This window comes from Carcharodon carcharias, chromosome 7 (genome assembly GCF_017639515.1).
Source record: "Carcharodon carcharias isolate sCarCar2 chromosome 7, sCarCar2.pri, whole genome shotgun sequence".
In the NCBI taxonomy this organism is placed as follows: domain Eukaryota; kingdom Metazoa; phylum Chordata; class Chondrichthyes; order Lamniformes; family Lamnidae; genus Carcharodon; species Carcharodon carcharias.
This window is the reverse complement of record NC_054473.1, coordinates 127,472,969-127,500,396: the sequence shown is the minus strand read 5'-3', so window position 1 is coordinate 127,500,396 and position 27,428 is coordinate 127,472,969. Positions and strand designations below refer to the sequence as shown.

Below are 27,428 nucleotides of genomic sequence, written 5' to 3'. Positions count from 1 at the left end.
ATTACATATAATTTTTCCAAATTGTATATCTTGAACTATGCTGCAAGTTCTTCCACAAACTCTGTGTTCAGCTCCTTCATTAATCATTATCCTGTCTTGTTTTTACAATGAATCTAACAAGTAGGTAGTGACCAGGCTTCCAAATATTCACGTTTCTCTGGGACGCTAGCTATTTAATTTTCAAGTTTTTATATCACAGAAAAATATATTAATTTGGTCTGATGTGCTGTGGCAGTCTCTTTTTCATAACATACATAGTATCATTTGCAAATTTTCCCACAGAGATGAGCATCCTTTATTTTGTCTTGCATACAATTATCAAAAGAAACTTAAAAGAAAATATGATAAAAAGCACAAACTGGGCTGCCTGATCTGTTTGGTAATAGTGCTGCATGTACGATACAGAAGACAAAAGACCCAAGTTCAATCTGTGATTCGGGTTTAGCTACTAATGTAAGCCACAGAGCATTACTGAAAGTTCTACAATTTAGCCTCAGTGAAGGGGGATGGAAAGAATGGCAGTACTGACAAACCAATAAAGTTGACACTACACACACGTGGATATTCAGCAAAATACGAACATAGGCTTGAAAAGTTATTGACACTTGCTGTCCATTCTAATATCTTGTACAAGGGACCATTCAAAGAGTCTATGATACCAATGGAATACAGGAACAACAGTAAGCAATTTACCCCTTGATTCTGTTTCACCATTTAATGAGATTATGGCTGATCTGTGACCTAATTCCACATACTTGCCTTTGCCCCGAATCCTGGCAATTCTTTGATTAACAAAAGCATATTAATCTCAGCTTTAACAATTGATCCAGCAACAAGTTCCAAACTTGTGGGCAGAAGTGCACCTTAACTTCAGTCCTGAATGGTCTGCTTCTAATTTTTGGACTATGGGCGGAATCGTCCCGGATTTGAACTAAGTGGGGTAGCAGGTGGTAAAACGATGTTTTACCCACCAGCAGCAATGGCAGCTTTTCACGCCTGTCATCCCAAACCTGTTGCTTCAATTATGCATTCCTGGGAAACATGCCGTTTCCATGGCAGGCAGGCTCTCATTCGCCCGCCATGCCATCACCTCGCCACTTCATCATGCTGGGTGCCATATTTAAAGTCCAGTCCTGCACACACATCTCAGTGCTTCCAGTCCACAACTGCTGCAGGTAAGATGTCCATGAAAGTCAAAAAGACCACAACCCCCAGGTTTAATGACACATTGCTGGAATGCCTTTTGGGTGCCGTGGAGGCCCACGATGATGCCTTCTACACCCCCACCGCCCCCCACTCCCTGGCCGCAGGATGGGAGATGGTGTCAGTGGTGGTCAGCGCCAACATCCTGCAAAAGAGGATAGCCACCCAGTGCACAGGAGGATGAATGATCTCCTTCGTTCCGCCAGGGTAAGTCACTCTTCTCATCACTCTCAACTCACATACTCACAAATCCATCAGATATTCATAGCGCCCTCACTCACTGCCAGTTCAAGGGACATCACCATTCACTCTCCCACACACAACTTGATTGTCCTCATCCTGTTCATGGTACCACTCACCACCCACACAGGCCAGGCATACTTATCATCTGCCCTGGTAAGGTTCCTGTTTACACTCTTCTCCATCTCTATTCATGCAGGACAAGCTGGCACACAACAACAGGGATAGGTCACAGACCAGTGCGGGAATGCCTGAAATCAAGATTCTCATGGTCTTTGAAAACAGAGCCATCCAGCTAGCTGGTGAGGATCTGGACCATTCCTGTGCTGACAGTGAGGTTAGCGGTGCTCTACCAAGTGGGGATCCAGCAGTGCAACATCCATCAGACAGCCATGCTGTAAGTGGCATGTCCTGTTTCACAGGCCACTGCTGTACACTAATTATGTCCACTTGCTACCTCAGGCACAACTGGGAAACAGCCGATGGAGTCCATGACCCAGGGCCTCTGATCAAGCCTCGAAGAAACTGCTGAAGAGGAATCTGGAGGCAGCCTCATTGAAGTCCCATCACAGCGCTCACCCACACCCTCCATCAGCACAGAGACACACACCTTGGTGGGACTTAGCTTTACAGTCGCTATCACAATCTGGTGAGCATATCGCACTGTCTGATCCGCAGCAGACGGAGGCTGGGACTTCCCAGGTTTCCAGCACTCGGAGGACGGCTGGAGGCCAAAGATTTGCTGAGTCCGAGTCAGATGACAAGCCTCGGTCATGTCACAGTTGCTGGAGCTGCAAAGGCAAGCTCGGGGACATCAGGAAGGAATGTCCGCTGCACTCCTCAGACTGCAAGGTATGATGGAGCCTGTCCACCTTCAGGATGAGGTGATAGCACCGTCAGGCCAATGCACCAAGGTCAACACTGGTGGGATGGCGGCTGCCATAGAGGCCTTGGTCCAGGACATTGCTCCTGCATTGTGCGGGCTCAACTCCATTGCTGATACCATAGATGGCCTCCAACAGTGTGTACGTGAGAGGGGTGTGGGGCAGCTCGATCTCACTCCAGCTACCCCTGCTCCTCGAGGAGTCAGCCTTTGGACCCTGGGCACCAAATGGAGGAGGATAGGCAGGTGTACCCCACCCCACCCAACCTCTGGGGCCATCCATCCAGGTGGCTCTGGGAGTGCCTGATCCATCCGAATCCCCTCTTCCTGTGACTCCTGTTCAAGAGGTCAAGTGGGGTGCCACACATTAGGACCCCAAAAAGCAGGCTGGGACCCTTCAGGTCTCAGCTCTCCAGAAGGATGCCTGTCAAGGTCATCACAGACAGGGCGTAGCCTCCACCTCCACTGTAGACGTCCAGGGAGCACCAAGACATAGCGGCAGGGTAAGGAATGTTAAGATAATGGAGCTCTTTTTGAGTTAAAACAATTAAACTAAATTAACAAAATTAGGATAAATCAGGCACAGCCCCTAATTCAGGTCAGCCGTAAAACCAAGAACAAAGTTTAAAGGAAACTTACAAACTTTAAACCAAAATGTGATTAAAGGCGTCAATAAAGCACCCCAGTCCCCGCGGTGCTCACCGGGCATGGAAGGCCTCAAGTGTGCTGGCAGACACTGCGTGCTCCTTCTCCAAGGATACCCGGCCGCGAACGTAGCCACGGAAGAGGGACAAACAATCGGGCGGGACTCCCCAGTCGATCGCCCGCTGCCTGGACCTGCTAATGGCCAACTTGGCCAGGCCCAGGAGCAGGTTCACGAGGAGGTCCTCCTCCTTCCCGACCCCCTTCCGCACCGGGTGTCCATAGATCAGGAGCGTGGGGCTGAAGTGCAAACAAAACATTAATAAAAGGTTTTTCAAATAACTGAAAAGGGAGTGCAGCCTACCACACCCTATATAAGCATGGTACACGGACTTCACAAGACCACAAAAAGGGCAGGTGTCCTGGGAGGCCGTGAACCTATGCATCCTATGATTATAGGGGACTGCTGCATGCAACACCCTCCAACCCAGGTCCCCGACTGAAAGGGGGAGGACACCTCCGTAGAGGGCCTCCCATCGGGGGCCTCCGCTGCCAGACGGCAACAAGGCATGCCAGGGCGTGTCCGGGCGGCGGACAAGGGTGAGAAAATGGAAGGTGTGCAGCAGCAGTCCGTACAAAAAGCTCCTCCGCGCCGTGCCAAATGGCACAGAGGGCATGTTCCCGAGGCGGCTCATATTGCGGGGTGTTAAAGATAATGTAACTCCTTCGAGTTAAAAATAATTAAACCAAATTAACAAAATTGGGATAAATCAGGCACAGCCCCTAACTCAGTTCAGCTGTAAAACCAAGAACAAAGTTTAAAGGAAACTTACAAACTTTAAATCAATATGTGATTAAAGGGGTCAACAAAACACCCCAGTCCCCGCGGTGCCCACCGGGCATGGAAGGCCTCGAGAGTGCCAGCAGACACCGTGTGCTCCCTCTCCAGGGACATCCGGCCGCGAACGTAGCCGCGGAAGAGGGACAAACAATCGGGCGGGACTCCCCCATCGATCGCCCGCTGCCTGGACCTGTTAATGGCCAACTTGACCAGGCCCAGGAGCAGGTTCACGAGGAGGTCCTCCTCCTTCCCGACCCCCTTCCGCACCGGGTGCCCAAAGATCAGGAGCGTGGGGCTGAAGTGCAAACAAAACATCAGTAAAAGGTTTTTCAAGTAACTAAAAAGGGAGTGCAGCCTACAACACCCTATATATGCATGGTCCACGGACTCCACAAGACCGCAAAAAAGGCATGTGTCCTGGGAGTCCGTGAACCTATGCATCCTACGATTATAGGGGACTGCTGCATGCAACACCCTCCAACCCAGGTCTCCGATAGAAAGGGGGAGAACACCTCCGTAGAGGGCCTCCCATCGGGGGCCTCCGTCGCCGGACGGCAACAAGGCACGCCAGGGCGGCGAACAAGGGCGAGAAAATGGAAGGTGTGCAGCAGCAGTCCGTACAAAAAGCTCCTCTTTGCCGTGCCAAAAGGCACAGAGGGCATGTCCCCGAGGCGGCTCATATTGCGGGGCACCAGGACCCGAGGGAGGGTTCGGGGCTTGGGGCCAATATGGAATTCTGTCCGAACAGGGGAATGCTCAGACGGAAGACCACCGCGCACCTGGGCCACCTCAAGACCCAAAATAACATCAGGTCTTGGATGCCATCGGCTGCGACTTGGACACTCACAGATGCACGACGCGCCAACTCCTGCGGGAGCATCCAGCCCAGTCCTCCGCCACCCAGCACGTCCCCGATCCTGGTCACCCCTGCGGCCACAGCCCTCCTCTCCGCCAACCACTGAAAAGGACGGAGGGGCGGATTCCTGAGCAGCGGCTCTCTGACGATAGCTACTCCTGACGGGGGAGAGCTGCGTCGCGAGGCGACCACGTTCCAGACTTTGATCAGATCCTGGTAAAAGACGGGCAACGCCTGCAAGGAGCCACCGAGGCCCCTCTGTTCTATAAACAGGAGCTGCACGTCATAATTCAGGCCGTGCACCTGACGGAAGAAATACGTCGTCAGGGCACACCCTAAAAAATAATGTAACTCTTTCGAGTACAAAACCGTTTCCATCTGTTTCAGATGAAGTTACATTGTTTCATGGTTTGCCATTGTGAGATTTGAACTCTTGATCTTGGGGTTGCAAACCCAGTACCATAACCACTTGGCTATTTAGGACAAGCCCCATAGTGGCACTGTCTGGGCATAGGTGTTAATCACTTGCACATACTGTTCAGTATTGTCAATAAACTCCCAAGAATGTCTTCCTGCCTATGACTCATTGTTCTGATGAGCAGTGTTCGTGTCACTGAGGTGTGAAATCTTTCTGCACAAGGTAAAGGAAGGCTTCTCAGTCCAGGGCTTCTTCCCTGTGTTTTGTGCAGACTTCAGACCAAAGCGATGGTCCGACCTCACACTTCCTTGACACATTACTGATGCCTACGCCTTGATGGTGCTCGTCATTGCTGCCAGAATGTTGTGGGCAGGTATCATAGAGTACTGTCATTCTCTCTGTGTACTCTCAGCACCTTTAAGGTGGGGCTAGCACCCATCTCTTCAGCATCTGTGACCAGCGACTCTGTGCTTCTGAAGGGATCAGATACTGACAGCAGACAAATGATGATACTTTTAAAGTTTCATGGCTGCGTCTCTATATCACATGACCCTGATCACAGAGTGCAAGCGAGCTGCCCTCTGCCAGACAGAAGTCAGACGTTCTCAAAGGCTATGTGAAGATCTATGGAGTGTCCTCACTTCATGTCGTCATCATCCTCCTGCAATCGCACAGCTTTTAGGGCCTCCACCGCGTCTCCATGGCAGGAGCATTCTCGCAGAAGGTATGTGCATTGCCATAAGCCAGACTGGAGCGAAACGTTCATGGATGCAATGTGAGGATCTACGGTATCTCCTCATTGCATGTTGTCATCATCCTCCACAAATCTAGCAACTATGAGGGCCTTCAGTGTGCACCTGCCTTGTCTGGCCAGTGCGAGAGCCTCACCTCAGTCATCGTCACCTTGGAGGACCTTCTCACTCTCATCCCCGTCGGCGTCCTCCTCATCGGATGAGACCTCCAGCTCCTACATCTCCTCTTCAGCCAGCTCCTCTCCCCGTTGCAACACCAGGTTGTAAAGGGCACAGAAAATGATGACGATGCGTAACACCTTCTGTGGACTATTTTGTAGGGTACTACCAGACTGGTTCAGGAACCAGAACCTCATTTTCAGCATCCCGATGGTCTCTCCACCAAGTTGCGAGTTGCAGCATGAGTCTTGTCACTCTGCTGTAGTCTGAGCGCATCGCATTTGTGTCATCAGCCACAACATCTGAGAACAGCCCTTGTCCTCAAGGAGCCATCCCTGCAACTTCTGTGCACCCTAGAAGTACTCAGGGGTCTCTGACCCACTGAGAATGTAGGAGTCATGCATACTCACAGGAAATTATGCGTAGACCCGCAGGATGCATTTGTGGTGGTCGCATACCAGCTGCACATTCAGCGAATGGATCCCTTGCAGTTGTAGTTCACTGCGTGCTGTGACAGAGATCTGAGTGCCACATGAGTGCAATCGATGGCACCCTGCACCTGTGGGAAACACAAGATCTGGGCAAATCCAATCACTCTTGCATCCTGGCTGTCCTGGTCCTGGGCAAAATGCATGAAGTTATGTGCCCTCATGAAGATGGCATCCGTGAACTCATGGATGCATTTTTGGGTGGAGGCTTGTGAAATCCCACAGAGGTCACCTGTGGAGCCCTAAAAGGAGCCACTGGCACAGAAATTGAGTGCCGCGGTCACTTTCACGGCCACTGGCAGTGGATGCCCTCCATGTCCCCGTGGCGCCAAATCCTGTAGTAGCTGGCAGATGTGACCGACCAGTTCCCTGGACATGAGCAGTCTTCAGAAACACTGGTTCTAGGTCATCTGCAGGAATGAAAGACAGATCTATAGACCCTGGGTCTAGCTAGGCGCCGACCAGTGACAGCTTGCTGTGGCTCTTCAGCGGCGTGTGCAGGAGCCCCAGCCGCACCTTCTTCCAGAGGGTGCTGCTCCTCCCTCTGACAGTCAGGCGCCTCAGTTGCTCTCCTCTTCATTGTCTTCGCTTTCTGTAAGCCATGAGGCATGCAGCTAGGTCACCAGGCTCCATGATCCTGATGTACTCCTCCTGTAGGATGAAAGAGACAGATGCATGGGTTAGCATGGGTGTCTTGATTAAGTCTGAAGGCTCCTTAACGCATCCCAGAGAGTGCTTGCAACCACTTGGATGGCCAGAGATTAATGCACTACATGGCTGCCTGAAACCCCACCCACCTGCACCCATTAGACTGCAAGCTGTGCTCTCAGCTCAGGCATTCTCCTAGCCTGTGCTGCAAGACTGCGCTGTTAGTTTGAACCATGAGGGAGACTGGTCCAAACCGGGATGATGACATTGCAAGGAGCTGTGAGCACCTCTACAATTGGCTGCTCCATGGCCAGCTTTAGCAAGGAGATTGTTCAAATTGCCCAGTCGCCCAATTGTTCTGCAGTCCACTAAAGCGCTTATTACTTTGAAGTCTGTGCCTGAGGGGTGAAAAGCTCTGGAGCACTTGATGGCACTTTGATGCCTCTGTGTTGCTTGAGTGAGCAGAAAAGCTAGAGGCCCGACTTCAATCATATCAATGTGGCTGCGCCTGAACTGTCTCAGCTGCAGAGGAATGGTCACCTTCCTACAAGATTTCTCTAATGCGTGGCCACTTCCCTCACCCACCTCGCATGTGCTTGTGCACTACCATCAACTGCAGGGCCCTTGCACCACCCACCCCCCACCCCTCCCCACCACCCCACCCCCATGTTACCTCAACTGCAGGGCAGCCTTTGCACCCCAACCTCCCCAAGTTACCTTAACAGCAGGAAACGCAGTCCGTCCTTGGCGGGCAGAGCAGACGATTGTAAACTGGTTTCACGGCATTGTTAAATCAATCTTTGGCCTTCTTGCCATATTGTCCACTCATGCCAATGAACATGCCTGACACCAGCAGGCACGGAAAATCCTAGCCTTTATCTCTTGGTCCTAGGTGCCACAACCAGCAGAAATAGTTACTCTCTATCTATCCTGTTGTCTTTAATATCTTGAAAACTTGGATCAAAACACACCTTAACCTTCTAAATTCCAGGGGGTACAACCCTAGTTTGTGCAACCTCTCACTGTACTTTGACTCTTGGAACCCAAATATCATTCAGGTTAATCTATGCTGCACTCCCTCCAAGGCCAGTATACAGTTCCTAAGGTATATGCCCGGAACTACTCCAGTTGTGGTCTAATCAGGGCTTTGTACAGTTAAAGCATGGTTTCTACCTCCTTGTAATGGAGCCACAATCACCACCATGACCCTTATCCACACACAATGTGGGACTACCAATGCTAATTGTAATGCCTTCTTACTGACCAGATTGAGTTTTTTTTCATTATTTCACAGGATGTGGGTGTCTGTTGGCAACACCAGCATATATCGCCCTTCCCTAATTGCTTCTGAGAAGGTAGGGATGGGCAATAAATGCAGGCTTAGCCAGCAATGCCCACATCCCGTGAAATAATTTTTAAAAATCTCAACCTGGTTGAGGAAGAGCTGACAATCCTGTAAGGAAACTGCTTTTAAAACAAGGAATAGATACAACCAACAAAAATGTACTGATTGAATTGGTTGCTGCAGCAAGAAAAATAGTTCCTTGAATATTAAGCTGTCACTGGAAAACAAGGTCAATAATCAGAAAAAACATTTTTCCCACCAAAATCATAAACTGAATATTTTGCAAGTCTATTACATTCTTATGAGGGGTGTCACATAAGTTTTTTTTCATATAGAAATTACAACACTGGAGCTCACAAAGTTAAGAAACATCTGCAAAATAGATAAAGAAACATTTGAATAGTAAAAGAGGTTTCAGTTAAATTTTAAAATTCCCAACGGAGTCTGTATATGTCTATTTATTATGTGCTTTTGGATTTTGCATCCCTTAGACTAAATGGCAAAATATATTAACTTTTGGTACTATGACAATTTCAGTTTGTTGACAGTGTGTGACAAACTATAGAGCTACAGTATATTTTGTAATTGACCACTGGTTGATTCTGGAATGGTTTCAGTTTATATACTACAACATAAACAGGTTAAAGGTGATGGATGGAAACTTCTATATGCTCTATTGGGTTCTGGGCTTCAGTAGCGTTATTAGGCAGTTCACTCATTTTATAAAGATGAATGTCGAACTGTTGACCTCACCAGCAGCAACCTGAAGCTAAGCTGCAGAAGAATGGGTGGGGAATGATAGTGGGCTGACAGCACTCTTGATCCTATGGGCCATACATCAAGGACTTAAAAAAACAGTTGTAACTTAGATCACTTCCACTTGCTAGGCCTCATCAAATCAGGAAAAGTTGACTGGAGCATTTTTTAAGGGATCTACTGTCTGCCTTAGATGACTGCATCAGATGGCTTAAAACTGACCTGAACCAATACTGGATCAGATGTCTTCCAGGTATTCTTGGGATGCAGGAAATTTGTCTCCGAAGCTGACCCTTGTTGTGCCCCTATAACAGAGGCAACAAGGCCCAATTTCTACTCCACAATCAAAGGGATAAACATTTTTAGTTGCCATTTCCTCCATATTCCTGAAATACCATTGTAATGTTTTGGTATATGCCCCACTTACAATAACAGTACTCAGTTAAATGGTCCACAATTTACTTTAATCCTGGATGAAATTAGTACCCACCTGCCCTTAGCCTTGGTCTCCTGCAAGGGGGAATATCTTCTGTGACCTTCTGCCTGGTTTCCAGTCCAACTAAACAATGCCTGATGTCTGGAGGTACAAAGTCTATCGTTAAGTTCAGTGCTGCTCACTTCCAGCCCTTTAATGAATACTCCTGTGTTTCCACGCCTTGCAGGTTCACTAAAAGTTCTTTGACATGAATTGTACCTGTGGGTATCACTGGGTGAAAAGTCAAAGCTCTGTGCTTTCCGTAATAGCTTTTTCAGATGTTGATTCTGGGAATCTGGTGTTGAGAGGCATCTAGACTGTATATGAGAAGAGTCAACATTACTGTCACAGTTGGCTTCTTCATCAGAGATACTATGCAATCTTCTACACACATCTGGTGTTGACGTATGAACAGAAGCACAAGTTTTCCCTGTTCCCATTTGATCAAAGCTTTGTAAACTAGGGCTAGAGCTTTTGCTGAGAATAGTTTTAGGTACAAAAACATCCTCATTATTTATAGTCCCGTAACAACTGCCTAAAGACTGTGATGAGAGTTTGTCTCTCTGCCACATACCACATTGTGTTGATCTGTTGCTCAGAGAATAACCACTACTGTTTGAGCTTGCACACTGTAATCTGTGCTCCATTCCACCTGAATGCCTCCTGTGTCCTATGTTAACAATTTCGTTCCTCATACAATTAAAATCAGAAAGCCTATGGTCTGATGGTAATGACTTTCCTGCTCGCAATGCAGCTTCCAGCTTCTTTTCAAAGATAAGCTTCGTCTCTTGACATTTGGACCAAGCAAATTTCCACTGTTTTATCCCCTTCTCATTTTTTAATTCACATGCCAAATCCTTCATTCCTTGAAACTCGGCATCTGAAATTTCAGGATACTGACGATGATGATTTTCCAGATATTTCACAATTGACCCACAACGTTCTGTTGAACTGCAGTCATCCATGCTGATGCACGCAAGGTGCCGCATACCTTCTAGGGCCCACTCATAAGCCTGTAACAAAGACAAAGCAGCTTAGCAACCAAATTTATATTACAAAAGTCATTTCTCAAGATTAAGGTTCAGGTCACTGAAAAAGAGAAAGCAGCTCTAGCACAAAATACATTTTGGGGTGTTAATGACTTCAAAAATTAGCAAAATAAATCTCTCACTTTTAGCTCGATGAGTGACAAATTAAACTCAGTGGCTACTGGGGTCAATACCCATGGTACAAGGTTTCATTAATACGGTGTTCACTATATATTGTAACAATCCAGATTTTTTGCACTTGTAGACACACTTAAATTTATTATACTAACAACCCACAACAGTCTGTTCAGCCAAAGGTGGCAATGCTTTTCTCTTCTGGCAAACAGTTCTCAAGAAAACAATTCACAAGATCTTGGTTCCCTGAAACTCCAACACGACTTCCTCTAAGGGCAGATGTGAACCAATTGTGACATACCAGCTGTTATATACTTGCTGTGCAGAGTTGCTGAAATAACACAATTGTCTACAAATCATCATTCATCATGCCATATTTACACAGTGCAACAGTACCAAACAAAAATGCTCAACTCAGAATGACTTTGCCAATGGGCATATTAATAGGCAATATCCAACAAACCAGTATAGTTCAAGGAACAAACATGTCCTGTTACGCTTAATGCACATCACTAGCTAATCTCTGAAGTCTAAGTTTTCCAATGTATTAACCCAGTTTAGAAACTCTTTATGAAGAATAAAAATTATCAATCCAACAACACATTCAATAACATTTTTTATTAGAAATTAAACAGATGCACTCTTAACAGAATTTAAGACAATTCATCCGTGTTGGAATCCAGTTTATCCTGAAATGATGAATGCCTTCTCTCGTTGCTGGCTATTACAATTCCCATGTGAATTGAGTTTCGGAAGTCTCTATCGAATTCCCAAAAGACCTGAGCCCACAGCACAAAACCTGCCATTAATTTTGCATAAATTCATATTCAATTGACAATCACATTGTAAAGACTGCTGGGGTGGTAGAAAGTAGACAAGTTATGCTAGTACAATAAAAGTTGCCTTTTGGATTGAGCCAAATGTTTGGACAGAATTGAAAGCTGCATTTTGCACCTAACCCAGGAATGATTAATGCTGATATTAGACTGCAAAAGAAACTCTTTATTTCCTCTTCATTGATATTTTCACTATGATCAGCACAAAAATTCAAAATCAAAATAAGCGTTTGAGGCAAAACACATGACTCATGTATATTGCTTCTTCTTCAAGGTTAAGAATTGCCTTGCTCACAAATTATTAGAGCAAAAAGTTACAAATTCAGCTTTTCCTTCGAGATGAGGATCCTTCTTAAAATGCATTTAGGTTTTGCTTCCTTCCTCTTTCTATTGATCTCCCTCCACCACGCAAAGTTAAGGTAGCCTGTGTCCACACCAACATCATTTATTTTTCTTCATTTTGCTTCTCCACGTATAGAATATATGGCAATTATAACTCAGCATTGAAGAAACAGAGTCAAGGAATCAAATACATGGGGCAGAATTTTCTGCCTGTTGGGCGGGCGGGCCCGACCCAATCGCTGGCGGGTGCAGAGCTGATCGCTGCCAGCGAAGTGGGCCGCACTGCCGTTTTACGTGGGCGGACCAATTAAGGCCCGTCCAGCGTGACGTCCACTGGGAAGCGCTATGCGCTCCCTGTGTGGGATGGGGGGATTCCCTAAAATTGAGAGTGCTCTCTTTCGCGCATGCGCACAAAAGAGCGCACATCTCCCTGAGGCTAAGTGCCGCCTCAGGGAGATCGCTTCGACATTTAAAACTATTAAAAATAGAGACAAGAAAAATCCCTTACATGTCCTCTCATGTGACAATGATTAGGATAAGGTTTCATGTTTTCTCCATATGCTGCTGGGGTCCCGGTTGACCTGCCAACCTTAAGGATGGATGTCCTTTAATTGGTTAAATGATCCTGTCAATGGCCATTGACAGGTCGGCAGGCCCGCAGCTGATTTTGCTGCACCCCCGCCTTCCTGAAAATTTAAATGGGGCGGGGTGACGTCAGGGGTTCCACCCAATGTCATCCCGTGTCATCTTACTCATCGGTGAGTGGGTCCCGCCCCCTGCTCGCTGGCAGCAAAATTCTGCCCAGGGAGAAAGTTTTAGCTGATGAAGTGGTAATAAATTGAGCAGTTATTTTAATTGAATCACCTGATGTACAACAAAATACCCCAGATCAATTTTACTCAGATTTAAAGACACGATTCCATAAGCTTAGCTGAGCCGCCTTTGGAAGACAGACAGGCACTTCCCCATAGAAAAAAGCTGAAGTGAATTCTGTTCCTGTGAATTCTATAGCAGCTGGACAAGTGTGTGGCACTAGAACTGGCCTGGGAACAACCTAGCTGAAGGATGGTGCAAGGCAGAGAAATAAAAGCATTTTCTTAGGGGAGCAGAAGGGCAGAACGGTATTTCAAATTATTCGAACATGAACCTGTAAAGATCATTGATTAAAAACCATGATCAACAAACATGGTACTTCTATATACAATTACAAAGAATCTACAGAATAGAATTAGGCCTTTGGCTCAACTGATCTGTGAGAGTGCTTGTACTCTCTAGAAGCCTCCCCTTATTCCAATTATCTTTTCCCACCCTGCCCCCCGTGTCCCTCTATTCTTTTCCTCCTTGTGCATCAAGTTTCCTCTTAAATGCATTAATGTTTTCTGCTTCATCCATTCCATGTGGCACAAATTCCATTTCTGTGTTAAAAAAAATCCTTCCTAAGGGTTTTATCTTAACAGTTAGTGGCTTTCTTATATATATTAATGCTCCCTTTTTCTGGCCTCACCCACAAGTGAAAATGTTTTGCACATCCACTCTATCAAAGTCCTTTGTCATGAGATTTTGCATAATGATAACTGCAAGCAGGATTAAAAACCTTTCCAATAAGGGTTTATGTGAAGTTGTATTTTGTAGATCTGTACAAATTACCCTTAAACGTTTCAATATTTATGAATTGATGGAACTTGAAATCAGACCATAAAATTATTTTGTTCTATTCAGCTGTCCTATAACAAAAACAAAAATACCTGAAAAAACTCAGCAGGTCTGACAGCATCTGCGGAGAGGAATACAGTTGATGGTTTGAGTCCGTATGACCCTTCATCAGACAAGCTGTTCTATGTTTCCTTCCTGTAACAGCTAACAACTCATAACTGGCAAAAGTGGCAAATGGTAATCAGAACTGTTGTTGGGCCATTCCATGATACAGCACTATTACAATGTTAGCGGTACAGAATATTGCTCATTAGCTTGCACTGATGCTATTACACAATGCTGTTATGCTTAACAACAAACTTTTTTCACATTGTTCATGATCACACCAATGGTGATATGCAGTGGAAAGAACAATACTTAAAAATCACTTATACCCTAGATTGTTTGACTCAATACCAAAAATATTTTATCTATATCATGAGGGTGGGCATGCTGTGATGATGTAAGTTAAGATGATCCCCATGCAGTATATTCAAGGCACAGGCTGAGTTTTATGTGTCTGATGAGCATTTACTAACAGATCATTTAGGCACACCGTTTCATTGCTGGAAGTTCTATATGAATCCAACTCAGACTAAAGGGAGGAAAATCTCACTGCTCTGAAATGAGAGATAGTTTTAGAAAATTTAACTTGCTCAGTCACAATGTAAATATTAGTGGAAACAAGACCACAGCAAAAAATGTCCTTAATTTGGTACTGATCTGATGACCCTTCTGAGAAGCAAGTATTGTGCAAAGAAAAAAATGTCATTTAATTGCAGCAGTGGGGCATGCTGTTGTTAATTTGCAGTCAAGTTATATTGCAGGGACATGTTGCAGAAGTTGCAATGAACAGCTTAATCACAGTAAAGCAAATATGGGGAAATTCCTGAGTATATGATGTTGAAATGCTCTGTTATTCACTCTCTTCATCATGATCAGCACTCCTTATGAAAATATTAATCAAAAAACCAGCAAGAAGTATTATAACCACTACTGTACCTGATGTAGTGGTTAAGGTGACTCTGCCATTATGTATCTTCTGGAACTTAATTATAGTGGTTGTCAGGAAGATATAATAATTCTCATAATGTTATTGGAATTTATTGCAAAGTAGAGTAATAGTGGGGTCTGTCTATGGATCTATGTCTGTGTGTGTGTGTGACTTAACTGAATTAAAGGCAGCTGGTCTGAAGGCTTTGATGTATTAGGAGATAAGCTAGGTTTGGAATGTTAAGTAGGTAGACTTGGGGTAAAAGGAACATTTGCAGTTTTAAATAAACCAGACTAGATTGATTTCAAAGGTGGGATGAAATGCTTCACCTAGCCAGGAGATGTAAGAAACAGTGTGTTTATTTTTCCTAAAGACTACTGGTAAAATTGATACTATGAGAGATTTTTATTATCAGAGAGGTAAAGTCCAAAGGCATAGTGAAACAATAGGAATTTGCATTTAAAGGGGAAAATATGTATAAAGGAGCAAAGGCTGTGTGCGAAGGTAGACATTCTAAGATCTAACAAGTGTGAAACCCTCCAGCATCTACGCCTCAAGCTGCTGTCTATAAAGAACTGAAGTTAAGAAATAAAAATAAAAACAAAAAAACTGCGGATGCTGGAAATCCAAAACAAAAACAGAATTACCTGGAAAAACTCAGCAGGTCTGGCAGCATCGGCGGAGAAGAAAAGAGTTGACGTTTCGAGTCCTCATGACCCTTCGACAGTTCTGTCGAAGGGTCATGAGGACTCGAAACGTCAACTCTTTTCTTCTCCGCCGATGCTGCCAGACCTGCTGAGTTTTTCCAGGTAATTCTGTTTTTGTTTTGAAGTTAAGAAAACTCACTTTGAATAGGATTGTTCAGAACTGAAGTTAAGAAAAATTAGGATTGTTCAGAACTTCAGTTAAGAAAACTCACTTTGAATTGGATTGTTCAGGGTATCATGTTTCTTTGCCTGGGTCTTTAAAATCTGTGTCTCTTACTGTTGCCTTAATGAAAGTGTGACTGAGAGCTAGATTAACTAGGGGGTTTAGAAGTTATCATAGTAGTAATTTATAGATTTGTGTGTGTACTTTAAATCATTTTTTTCTATTAACAAAGGTTTAATTTAGTTTTGCAAGAAACCTATATGACTCAGTGGTCTTATTACTACTGAATTCAAGGCAAGGATCTTGAAATTTATACAAATTGCAAAACAGTTGCAGCAGTTGTTTCAAGTTTCCTTTTGGGATTTGAACAGCTCAGCATTTACCATCAGCTGTGCCATAACAGTGGTCACTTATACAAGGGAGTCTATCAGACGATTCAGCCTTTTCCAGCAAGGCTGAAATCATCATTAGAGGGGCAAGTTCCAAAAGCTCTTGCAGAAATATAACATATAAAGCATAAATGAACAAAAGAAGTAATAATTAAGTACTCGAGACACACTGCTCCACACTTTGATGACCATTATCCCAAGAAGTAAACATGAATGGAATTTTTGAACCAGCTCTCAACTAGGAGTAACTTCTACCATGATTAGGGTCGCCATCTGTGATTAGGTGTGTTCCTGGAGATTTTATCACATGTCCCACATTCCAGCCATTAGTTGGCCCAACACACCCATCCTTGTGATGCACTAGCTTCCTATGCCAATTGGAAAACAAAAAATACCTAATTGGCTGATGTTTGACAGTCAGCCAAACAGCCAGCCCACCACATTTAATATTTTTATATCCTTCAGTTATATGCCTTCAGTTGCTTAGGCCCAAGTCGTGAAATTCCTTCTCAAAATCTTCTGCCCCTCTAACTCCCTTCTCTTCAACACTCTTCTCAAAGACACTCTCTTTGGCCAGATTTTTGGTCACTCATCTTGACCTTTGCTTCTTTGACCGGTCATCACTTTTCCCTTTCTCTGAAGTACCCTGGGAAATTGTTCTACATTTAAGGCACTACATAAATTTGAAGCTGTATGCAAGTTATATAAATGTAGGATGTCAGGTGGCTCATTAGAAATAGGAACAGGAATAGGCCATATGGCCCAGCGAGCCTGCTCCACAAATTCCATAAGATCATGGCAGTTACAATATGTAATTAATAAAATTACATTTGCAAATGATAGTTCTTCCCAAGAGCCGGCATACGCACAATGAACTGAAGAGCCTCCTTGAGATGTAAGACTATGAATCACCTAAGGAATATTTTGTACATTAATACTATGAGTAAACTGGTTTTGACTCCATAAATATTCAAAGACATCCATTTGGCTGCTTGTTTCAATCATCCATCATAAGAAGTGTACAGAAATAAAATTTACCCTAAAACACATTTAACACATTGAGCATTAACTTCATTAACTTCCAATGCATAAACATCCACTTTATTTTTTTTTATGAATAAAAGGTAATGGTTGGGCTTTTATTATAAAGTGAAAATGTGATGCAGAAGCTCTGTCTTTTCAAGCTATCACATAGGCTTTTCCCTTTAGGCATGTGTTGCAGCTTTCTTTTACAAGCTGTAAAGAATTTGATCACACCCTAATAATCATGTTAAGAATGCAAAGAGAAACCCATGAATTCAGCAGCTGTCAAGAGCCTAATCCCAATCCACTGTATTTATGCATATTGTTTTCAAAACTGAAGTGCCAACTATGTCACCAAACACTTGCTCCAGATCTTTAGTCAAAGCCAAGGCCAGGATTTTCCAGTCGTCAGGCGGGCTCGGTGGGAGCAGTCATGGAGCCGCCCACGATCAGCTCCGCATGGCGATTTCATGGGGGCAGGCCAATTATGGCCCGCCCTGCGTGGATCACGAGCCCTGTGCGGGTGGGGGGAAGGAAGGAGAGTCAGGTGCATGCGCACGAAAGAGTGTTTCAATCTCCCTGAGGCACAGAGCTGCTTCAGGGAGATTGAAGTGCTTTTTAAAAAAATATGTAGGACAGTAAAAATTTAATGAAACATGGCCACTCGTGACTGTGTCACATGAGATGGGACATGTTTTTATTTTCAAAATAAAGTTTTTATTTCATCAGTATTGGCTTTAGGAAACCTCATCACCCCGCTCGTGGATGAGGTTTCCTAAAAAACGTAAATCCCATTTGGTCTTTTCACCTGCCTGCCAACCGTAAGGTTGGATGAGCAGCGTAAAATTCAATTTAATTACCTAGTTAATGGCCTTAATAGACCTTTCAATTATCGGTGGGCGTACAGCCAACTCCGATGCGTGCCCGCCAAACAAAATATCGCGTGAGTTCGTGATGACGTCAGGATGCCTGCCTGACATCATTGCGTGTCACTTTACGTTCCAGGGTGTCGGGCGCACGCCGAATGTAAAATTCTGCCCCAAGTTTTAGGTCCTTTTCCTTTCATTATAATTTACCTGAGGTTAATTTACCTGAGGCGGTCCAAATTCAGAAAAGCTGAGTTTTTTTTTAAATGATCAAAGTGAAAATGAACATATACCAAAATGAGTATTGATGCATGATTCGCATGAGAAGTGCCCCCTTCAACCTGTAAAGATGGAATATTGATTCTAATTTACCCTCTAAACTCTTCCTTTGTTTGCCAACTGTGCCAAAAGCAAAGTGACTCAGTGAGTAATATATATTGCAAATAACCTACCATTTGCAGTTTGCTATTCAATCCTTTGTTATTTAATGACTTCACAAAATGGCATTTATTGTATTAGAAATAATTTGAGTTCATGCATTTTATTAAAATATTGAAACTGGTAGCTTGGCACAAGGTTTGGCACTCTTACTTCTCATTCAGAAGGTCATGGGTTCAAGCTTCAATCCGAGCCTCGAGTGCGTAACTTAGATTGACGCTTTACTGCTGGGTGATTGAGTGCTGTATTGTCAGAGGGGTGCCATCCTTCAGATGAGACATTAAACTGAGATCCCACCTGCCTGTTCAGGTGGTTGTAAAAGATTCCACGGTACAATCAGAAGAGCAGGGTTTTTTCTATCCTATGTCTAGGTCAACATTTATCCCTCAACAAAAACCACCAAAAAGTTCAATTGAGCATTTATCATTCTGCTATTTGTGGGGCTATATTCTGTATAAATTGGTTGTCATATTTCCCTCCATAGAAGTGACTGTGCTTTAAAGGTAATCTATTGGCTGTAAAGAGTTTCAAGAAATCCTGAAAAAGTGGAAGGTGCTATATAGATGCAGGAATGTATGTATTAAGGTTCAATACTGCTCCTCTGTTTCAATACACCTCCACATTTTTATTGGATTTTGACATACTGGCTTGAGATATATCAACCATGCCATGAGAATAACTTGGCATTGAAAATATAGTGCTGAGAACTATTTTAGTTTCATTTCACTTTAGTGATCTGATGGCCAAACTTACAACCTATCAATACATCATGTTCACTTTTTGGAATGATGCTTATTATTTCTAATTTCATTTTTCATAATTTAAAATATTATTGTACAATTCACTTCAAGGTACAATTTATTTTTTATTTTGTGTAGGCTCTTTATAAATTGTATGGCTCGTTTATTAAAAGACCCTGCACAAGTACAGGTTGTTTTAAAAATAATAAAACATTTAACTATTTATTCATTTGGACATAAATCAAAGTTAATTAGCCTGATGTGAAGTAATAGCTAACAAACTGTAATTCAAATGTGATAAATGTAATCACAGGAAACCAGAGGCGAAATGGTGATACTTTAAAATAAATGCTAATTAAAGGGTGCACTTGAGTTTCAGTTCCTTGGCAGTGAAATCAATCCTGAAACAGAATAACCTAGAATAAATCGCTGCAATATGCAAATGAAAGGCAGCTGGCAATGCAGCACATCCGGCACTACATGCACAGGTTTTCCTGTAAAATTTGCCAGAAGATGAGTTTCTGAAGCTTACATATTCACCTGGTTGAAATAGGATACGGAGGCAAGGCCAACCCTTCCTCCATCACTTTTTAGATAGGAACATAAGATGACGTCGGGAAAGCATTGATTTGCTTGGCAGATGGTATAGGAGGGGGAGAAAGTTACTGGGAAAAGAAACAATGGCAAAAGACTTCAAAAATACAATTATTTAATGATCGCAAACCACTGAGCCTTTTAGTTTGGAGCAGCACTCCAGGAGTTACAGTGATAAGTAGTGAAAGAAAAGATATGACATGTATAAACAAAAAAAACCTGTGGATTCTTCTACAAATATATTTACCATTATTTATGAAGATGATAGCTGGTCCATTCAAGTATTGGGAGAGTGCAGAATAAAGATGAATTTGTCTACACCAAAGAATGAAATGACAGACGGAGAAAGACCCACAGTGAATGGCTTTAAAAGGCTGGTGACCCAGCAGTACTCTGGACTCATGGTTCAGCCCAGACAGCATGATTAGTGACATTTTAATTCTTAGAATGGAACGGGCCATGACAAAGAAAATAAAGGATGACTTTTCTCCCCCTCTTTAATTCTATTTTAGCCCTAGCCACACTTACCATCATAATAAAATGGGTCTCTGACATCATCAAATTCTTCTGGAACAAAGATCCCAGCTCCCAGGCTAAGCACATATGCAGCATGTTAAATCTTCACAGCCTTAAACTGAGATTATGCCATGTCTATGGGGAATTTATAAGCTTAATACCTAACTCTGGATGGTAAACATCTTATTGGTTATATTTACATTAAACATTTTATGAGTGCACATGGTTTAGTGAAAATTCCACTTTGTTCCTTCTGTATCAAAATAATAATCTCAAATGCAGTTTTCTAGATTCTTGTTCACAAGACAATCATAGACTTCCATACTCAATAGCTACCAATGTCAAGAATAACAGTTAGCATTTGGAGATCATGAAAAGTGAGGCATGTAATACCATGCGAAACACAATAAACAGAATTGAGAATATGCACGTATAAAGTGCATAAACTAAGTTATTAGTGTAAAGCATTTTGAATTTGAAAGCTGAATAATACATCAAACTAAGATATTCATAATACCACTGCATATTTTTAGCAATGCACACTTCTCCTAAATTAGTTTTTAATTCTAGGTCTCTCTTATTTTTCGAATGACCAACTGCTGAGATGCTCAACTAGCTTAAGCAGGGGCCTCAAAGACAAGCATTCATCCATAGGACAATACACCACAGTCTGAATTTGAGGTCTGTTTGAGGTTCGCAGCTCTATGAAATGGCAAACACAATATCTCCCGCCTATTCTTATCAATGCTTCAATTTGTCAGGAAGAAAACTTCCCATTCATTGTCAAACATAATTTGCAAAGAAATCAGAGCTTTATGTCACATCTTTAAACTTAAAAGTCTCACTACAAAGCCTCTTTACTTAAAAAAAAGTGAAAGCGTATTTGAAATATAGTGATAATGTGCATCACTAACTTAGTGCTGGTACTTCACTCATAGGTCATTTATAAAATATTAAAAAATGCTAAACTCTTTTAAAAAAAACTACACACAAAGTGAATTTTCTACAAAGGTCCACTGTGGAATATGCACTTGACAATGGTGATCAATGGTTTTGCTGAACACCAAGAGTAAACATAACAGTAATCCTATAAATTTCACAATTATATTTCCATTTAAAAAATCAACACAATCTGTTGCATGAAAGCACAATCTATTGTCAATAGTTGTCTATATCATAATGCATCTGTTGCATAAGTTTCAGGAAAATACAAATGTGCTCCTACCTGCACAGGTCTACAAACTGGTTGCAAACCTAGTTTCTGAGAGACTGTTTCAGCTGTATTGTGTGCTATCATCCTGAACTCAGACACACTGAGCCAGCGGTGCCTTGCAAACGTGCTAACTTAAATCCCTATGAACGCTGCAGTATTCACAGACAAATGCTAGGCTAAATACCAGATGGGCTTCCTCAGTAACTAGATGAAAAGGGACTGAGGAGGGGGACGAAGGGCTTTCTATCCCCACACTACAAATTAGTGAACTGTGTAGCGTGAAATAAAAACACGGCACTGGACTTACAATTTGGTGAAGCTCAGTGGAGTCAGGGTTTCTGCTTATAACTCATTTCTTAAAAAAATCAAAAGTGATAGGTTAAAAGTCTGAAAGGTCGGTGTTCTGCAACATATGGCTCTTACTGGCCAGCAATGTTGCTGCAGATAGTTATATTAATCATTAGAATATTTTGGTCATAATCTGATTGGTTGGCTAAGATTTGAGTAGCGAGCAGCTACCACAATAATTCATTTGGAGCTTTGTTGATACTTCACAAAGTTGCAGCATAAAAATTTGTAGAAAATCTCATTACGTTTGGAACAACAGCGTTTCTTAATGCATACATTTTAGTAAAAACACTTCTCTAAATTTGTCCTTAAATACTAGAAAGTCTGCCATGATATTAAAATCACGTGATTTAAGATGAATATTTTCATTATTAAACATAACCTGGGCCTATTACTTGTTACTATGAGTGGTGAATGTGAACATATAAAAAAAGATGCAGATTTAGAAGAACATCATCCATAGAGGTCACTGATCCATGCATTTCAACCATTGAGTGCCACCTGTTATTCCCCAACCTTGCATTCATGGAGCTGTAGCTGTATTGATTAGTTAATCAATAGTCAAAGGCTCCACTTACTTGTCAGTTACCTGTTCAAGGTGACACAAATTTAACAGAGGCATGTTAGGATAGTATGACCCTTGGCCTAGTTAGCAAATGCACAGCCCTGGTGCTTACATTCTTAGATAACATACATAATTAGTAGGGCTGACCTTCCTCTCCTGCTGCTACCCTCAGACAATGTGGGAGAAGTGCAACTAAAATGAGCAATCTCAATGCCACAACTTTCTGTTGTGAAAATAGCATACATTTGGTGCACTACTGGTAACATTTCAAGAAAGAAATAGGTACTCTGGGCATTTGCTGTCATTTCATGGGCTGAATGAGCTGTGATATTAAATTATCCTCTAGCTTCCTTCTTCAAAAGTTTCTTGGTCCAGGTTAATTGTTTACTGTTGGCAGTGCTTCCTGACCAATATAAGACACTGCAGTGTTGTCTCATGCAACAGAAAAAGAAAGTTGAAATTTTGCTTCTGTGGGTCCATGGATGTACAGAATAGTGAACTTTAAGTCTGTTGTAGATGAATATCATAGTTTTGAAATCTATTTGAGCCAGTCAGAAGTTGCAATCTGCATTTCTGTGGTGCACATTCCCCAATCTGAACGTGTGCTCGCTATGGCATGGCTGGGGTGGCAGCAGCAGCTCAAGCAGGAGTCCTGGCATATTTGCAGTCAGCCTTAAGAGGGCAAGACCATGGATACCAAGTAGTAGATATAGAAAAGACAATATGTGGAAGAATAACAGTGCAAGAATAGAAATAAGGTCCCCTTGGGGTATTTGTACAGTTGGGTGACAAAAAAAAAATAGTAGCTTAGGAGAGGACCAGGTGAGTTTATTCACTGAGTGGCTGTCATGAACAGTTGTCTGTTTCCAAATCAGCTACATGGAAAGAAGGTAGGCTGGCACAGTACTGAACACAGCTTCTATCACAATGTTAAACAGAATAATAGAATTCTCTTTTTAATGCTGAATCAGCAAAGATATTTGTTATTTAAGGTGACAAAAGTAATGGCCTATCCTGACAATGCCATGGGCAACACTACCTGCTTGAGTCAGATGGTTGAGTGTCAGCCATGGCTCAGCTGGTAGCACTCTCCCCTCTGAGTTACAAGGTTCCAGGTTCAATCCCACTCCAGGGTTTGAACACAAAAATCAAAGTTAACACTTCAGTGCTGCAGTGAGGTGCCATCTTTTGGATGAGAGGCTAAACTGAAGCCTCATCTGCCTGCTCAGGTAGATGTAAAGATCCCATGACACTATTTCAAAGATGAACAGAGGCGTTATCCCCGGTGTCCTGGTCAATATTTATTCATTCATCAACATCACAGAAGCAGATTATCTGGTCACCACTTTGCTGTTTGCTGGAGTTTGCTGTGTGCATACTGGTTGCTGTGTTTCTTACATTCCAATAGTGACTACACTTAGAAGCATTTCGTTGACTTTAATGTGCTTTGAAATGTCTGGTGGTTGTGAAAGATGCTATATAAACAAGCCTTTATTTTTCTTTTTTACAAATTAGGTCCTATGATGTACATAGTGCACAACTGGGTGAAGTATGTTCTGCATGAGGTTAGGAAGAACAGAAATACAAAGCAACCAGTCCTGTTACTATGATGGTCTCCTCCAGGGCCTATCTTTATCCTGGATCGAAAGAGGCTGGATTGTTGCAGTAGCCCACAGTGGACGAATTGCTTAGGAGTGTTCATTTTCCACCTGTAGACCGTCAACTGTATATTATTGAGTCCAAGTCCTCAAAACGGACCAGGCAGCAGCCAGTGCACTATGTGGCCAGCCAACTGAAAGCTGGACAGTAGCAATATCTAGTCCACATGCATCTGAAACAGCAGTTCAGAAATCAATAGTGCCAGGTCTACATTTCTGTGCAGTTTACTCTTTATCTGCGCATATCACTTTGAGAGAAAATCTGGATAAACATATGAACAAGGAACAGGACTAGGCCATTTGTGATTACTGTTGGATCAGCCATGATCTTATTGAATGGTCGAGCCTGCTCCGCCATTCAATAAAATCATGGCTGATCTGACAGTAACCTCAAATCTGCATTCCACCTACCCCCGATAACCTGTCACCTCCTTGCTTACCAAGGGTCTAGCCACCTCTGCCTTAAAACTATTCAAAGGTTCTGCTTCCACTGCCTTTTTGAGGAAGAGAGTTCCAATAGCTAAGGACACTCAAAGAAAAAAATTCGCCTCAATTCTGTTTTAAATGGGTGGCCCCTTATTCTTAAACAGTGACAGTGCAAAGCCTTCTGACATTCATTTGTATACAATCTACACTATTGTACCATCTTCAACACCAAACACCAGAAAGCCACAGGGGCAGAATTTTTTGTTCCGTGGGCGGGCGTAAAATACCGTGCGATGACGTCGGGTAAGCATCCAGACGTCATCACGTACTCGTGCGATATTTCAGTCAGAGGGCGTGCGCGAGAGTTGGCAGCATGCTCACCGACAATTAAGAGGCCTATTAAGGCCGTTAAAGTTTCAATTAGTGGGTATTTTTGGTTGCCTGTCCAATGTTACAGTTGGTGGGTTGGTGAAACAGCCAGGCAGCCTTTGCATTTTTGAGGAAACCTCATCCAAGCGCGGGATGAGGTTTCTGAGATTAATTTTAAAAACGATTAAAATGTTTGGACACAAATTTCAGCACCAATGTGTTTAGGTGACTCATTCTGTTGTGTGGGCATTTTTTCCGGATTTTTAAATCTGTTCTCATTGAATTCAAATTCTTCAGCTCCCTGAGGCAGCTCTCTACCTTCAGGGAGCATTTATTCCAGGCTCCGCTGTGCCTGCACTGACTTTAGTGCTCGCCCTCCTCCCGCCCCCACACTGACATCTGTTCACTGGCCAGCCAGTGGAAATCATGGTCAGGGACCGATCGCAGGTGGTAGTCCGTTCCCCCGCTGCTCCTGGGCCCGCCGATCGCAGCCGCATGCCAACCAGAAAATCTTGCCCACGATGCAAGTTCAGGGACAAAATGAGAGTAAATGCTTAGTGCCTCATTTTTCTTTGCACTGCACCCATTTTTCTGAGTGTATTTTGAGTAAGACAGGGAATTTTATCCAAAGTGAAACCAAAGTTTTCAGGAAGTTCCAAAACATCTAGGACCCCTGTGAGTTTGAATGGGAAATTACTTCAGATTTTCACATGCAAACACATCCCATTCAGACCATCAAGATAAAGAAGGTAATTCAGTCTCTTTCTAAAAAAAAAAATCAATCATTCATGGGTTGTGGGCGTCGCTGGCAACATCAGCATTTATAGCCCATCCCTAATTGCTCTTGAGAAGATGGTGAACTTCTTCCTCGAAATGCTGCAGTCCTTGTGGTGTAGGTACACCGGAGGTCCAGGATCAGACCTAGCAACAGTGAAGGAACGGCTACATATTTCTAATCAGGATAGTGTGAGATTTGGGAAGAAACTTCCAGGTGATGGTGTTGCCATGTGTTCGTTGCCTTTATTCCTTCCAGGTGGTAGAGTCACAGGTTTGCAAGATGCTGCCAAATGGGCCTTGGCCAGCTGCTGCAATGAATCTTGTAGATGGTACACACTGCAGCCATGTTGGATGGAGTGCCAATCTAGCAGGTAGCTTTGTCCTGGATGGTTTCAGGCTTCTCGAGTATTGTTGGGGTTGCACCCATAGGAGAGTATTCCATCTCACCCCTGACTTGTGCTTTATAGATAGTGGAAAGGGCTTTGGGAAGTCAGAAGTGAATCACACAACCTCTGACCTGCTCTTGTAGCCACAGAATTTATGTAGCTGGTCCAGTTAAGTTTCTGGTCAATGGTGACCTCCAAGGATTTGATGGTGAGGGATTCCACAAATGTAATGTTATGGGGAGGTGGTTAGATTCTCTCTTATTGGAGAAGGTCATTGCCTGGCACTCGTTGCTAGCCACTTATCAGCCCAAGCCTGGATAATGCTCACGTCTTGCTGCTTATGGGCAGGGACTTCTTAGTTTTCCGAAGAATTGCAGACAAAACTGAATGCTGCGCAATTAGCAATGAATTCCCCCACTTCTGAAACAATGGAGGCAAGGTCTTTGATGAAGCAGCTGAAAATAGTTAGACTAAGACGCTACTCTGGGAAATGCCTACAGTGATGTTTGCTCATCCTTCAAAGGAAATCTATTGTCCTCCCTCTTGGTTTCCAATACAGTGCTTCCCAAACTTTTTCCCAGTGTGACCCTATTTTAATGCCTCAGACCCTGCATACCCCCAGTGTAAAAATTTGGAGGGGTACAAGAGCTGTTGAGGAGAGGGTGGGGAGATCTTGAGTTGCTGCAGTGGGGGAGAAGGAGCTTCAGTTGCTCAAGGGTGTAGGAGCTTCAATTGCTGGGAGGAGGTAGGAGCTGGGGGGGATGGGGTAGGAGCTTCAGTTGCTGGGGGGGATGGGGTAGGAGCTTCAGTTGCTGAGGTTGGGGGAGCTTCAGTTGCTGAGGTTGGGGGAGCTTCAGTTGGTGAGGTTGGGGGAGCTTCAGACAGGCTTTCTCCAAAAAAAAAACCTACCTTTTCTCAGGCTTTTTTTGCGGTTGCAATTGGAACTTAGCGCGCAGTCCATGAGGCTACGCCCACCCAATAGAAAAAAACATGAGTATTTAAAGGGGCCTCCCAGCTGTTAGAAATCAGTCTGAGTTCCATGGCAACTATTGCTGCCTCAGAACCCGCGACCCCAAAATTTCAGACCCACAGTTTGTGAAGCCCTGGTCTAACAATTACTTAGTCAGCTTCAGGTCTTCTCTTATGAAAATTCACATTAAGAACGTTTTTTTAACTACTGGTTATTTACTGAGAACCAACAGTTTTCATTCTGACTAAGGTCAGAAGCTATTACCAGATAACACAGCTATGTAGTTTTTCTTCTTTATCACTCAGGCATTAAACATTGCTTGGCGAGTACAGGAAAAAGATATGGCAGTGAGATTCACACATCAGTAACAGAAGTGTATGGAAGAACATTCAGTGGCTTGCTAGAGGAATGTCATCCTACTCACCAGATTTCTATGCTGCTCCCAAGCAATGCTCAACACCAAAGTAGTAAAAACAAAATTCCACCCCAAGTTTAATCATTCCATCATTTCCATCATGCTCAACTTTTTTTTGGGGGGGGGGGGGGG

At 43.3% G+C, this 27,428-nt stretch overlaps 1 protein-coding gene across 5 annotated transcripts in view; it reads right to left on the bottom strand.

The window, feature by feature from the left end:
* Positions 1-27,428, bottom strand: part of plekhg4 (pleckstrin homology domain containing, family G (with RhoGef domain) member 4) — a 279,951-nt gene that overhangs the window by 46,570 nt on the left and 205,953 nt on the right. For all 5 annotated transcript variants that reach the window (XM_041191344.1, XM_041191340.1, XM_041191341.1 and 2 more), the window contains one exon: positions 9,722-10,719. In XM_041191344.1, the coding sequence (XP_041047278.1) occupies positions 9,722-10,719 (998 nt within the window). The remainder of the gene's footprint in view (positions 1-9,721; positions 10,720-27,428) is intronic.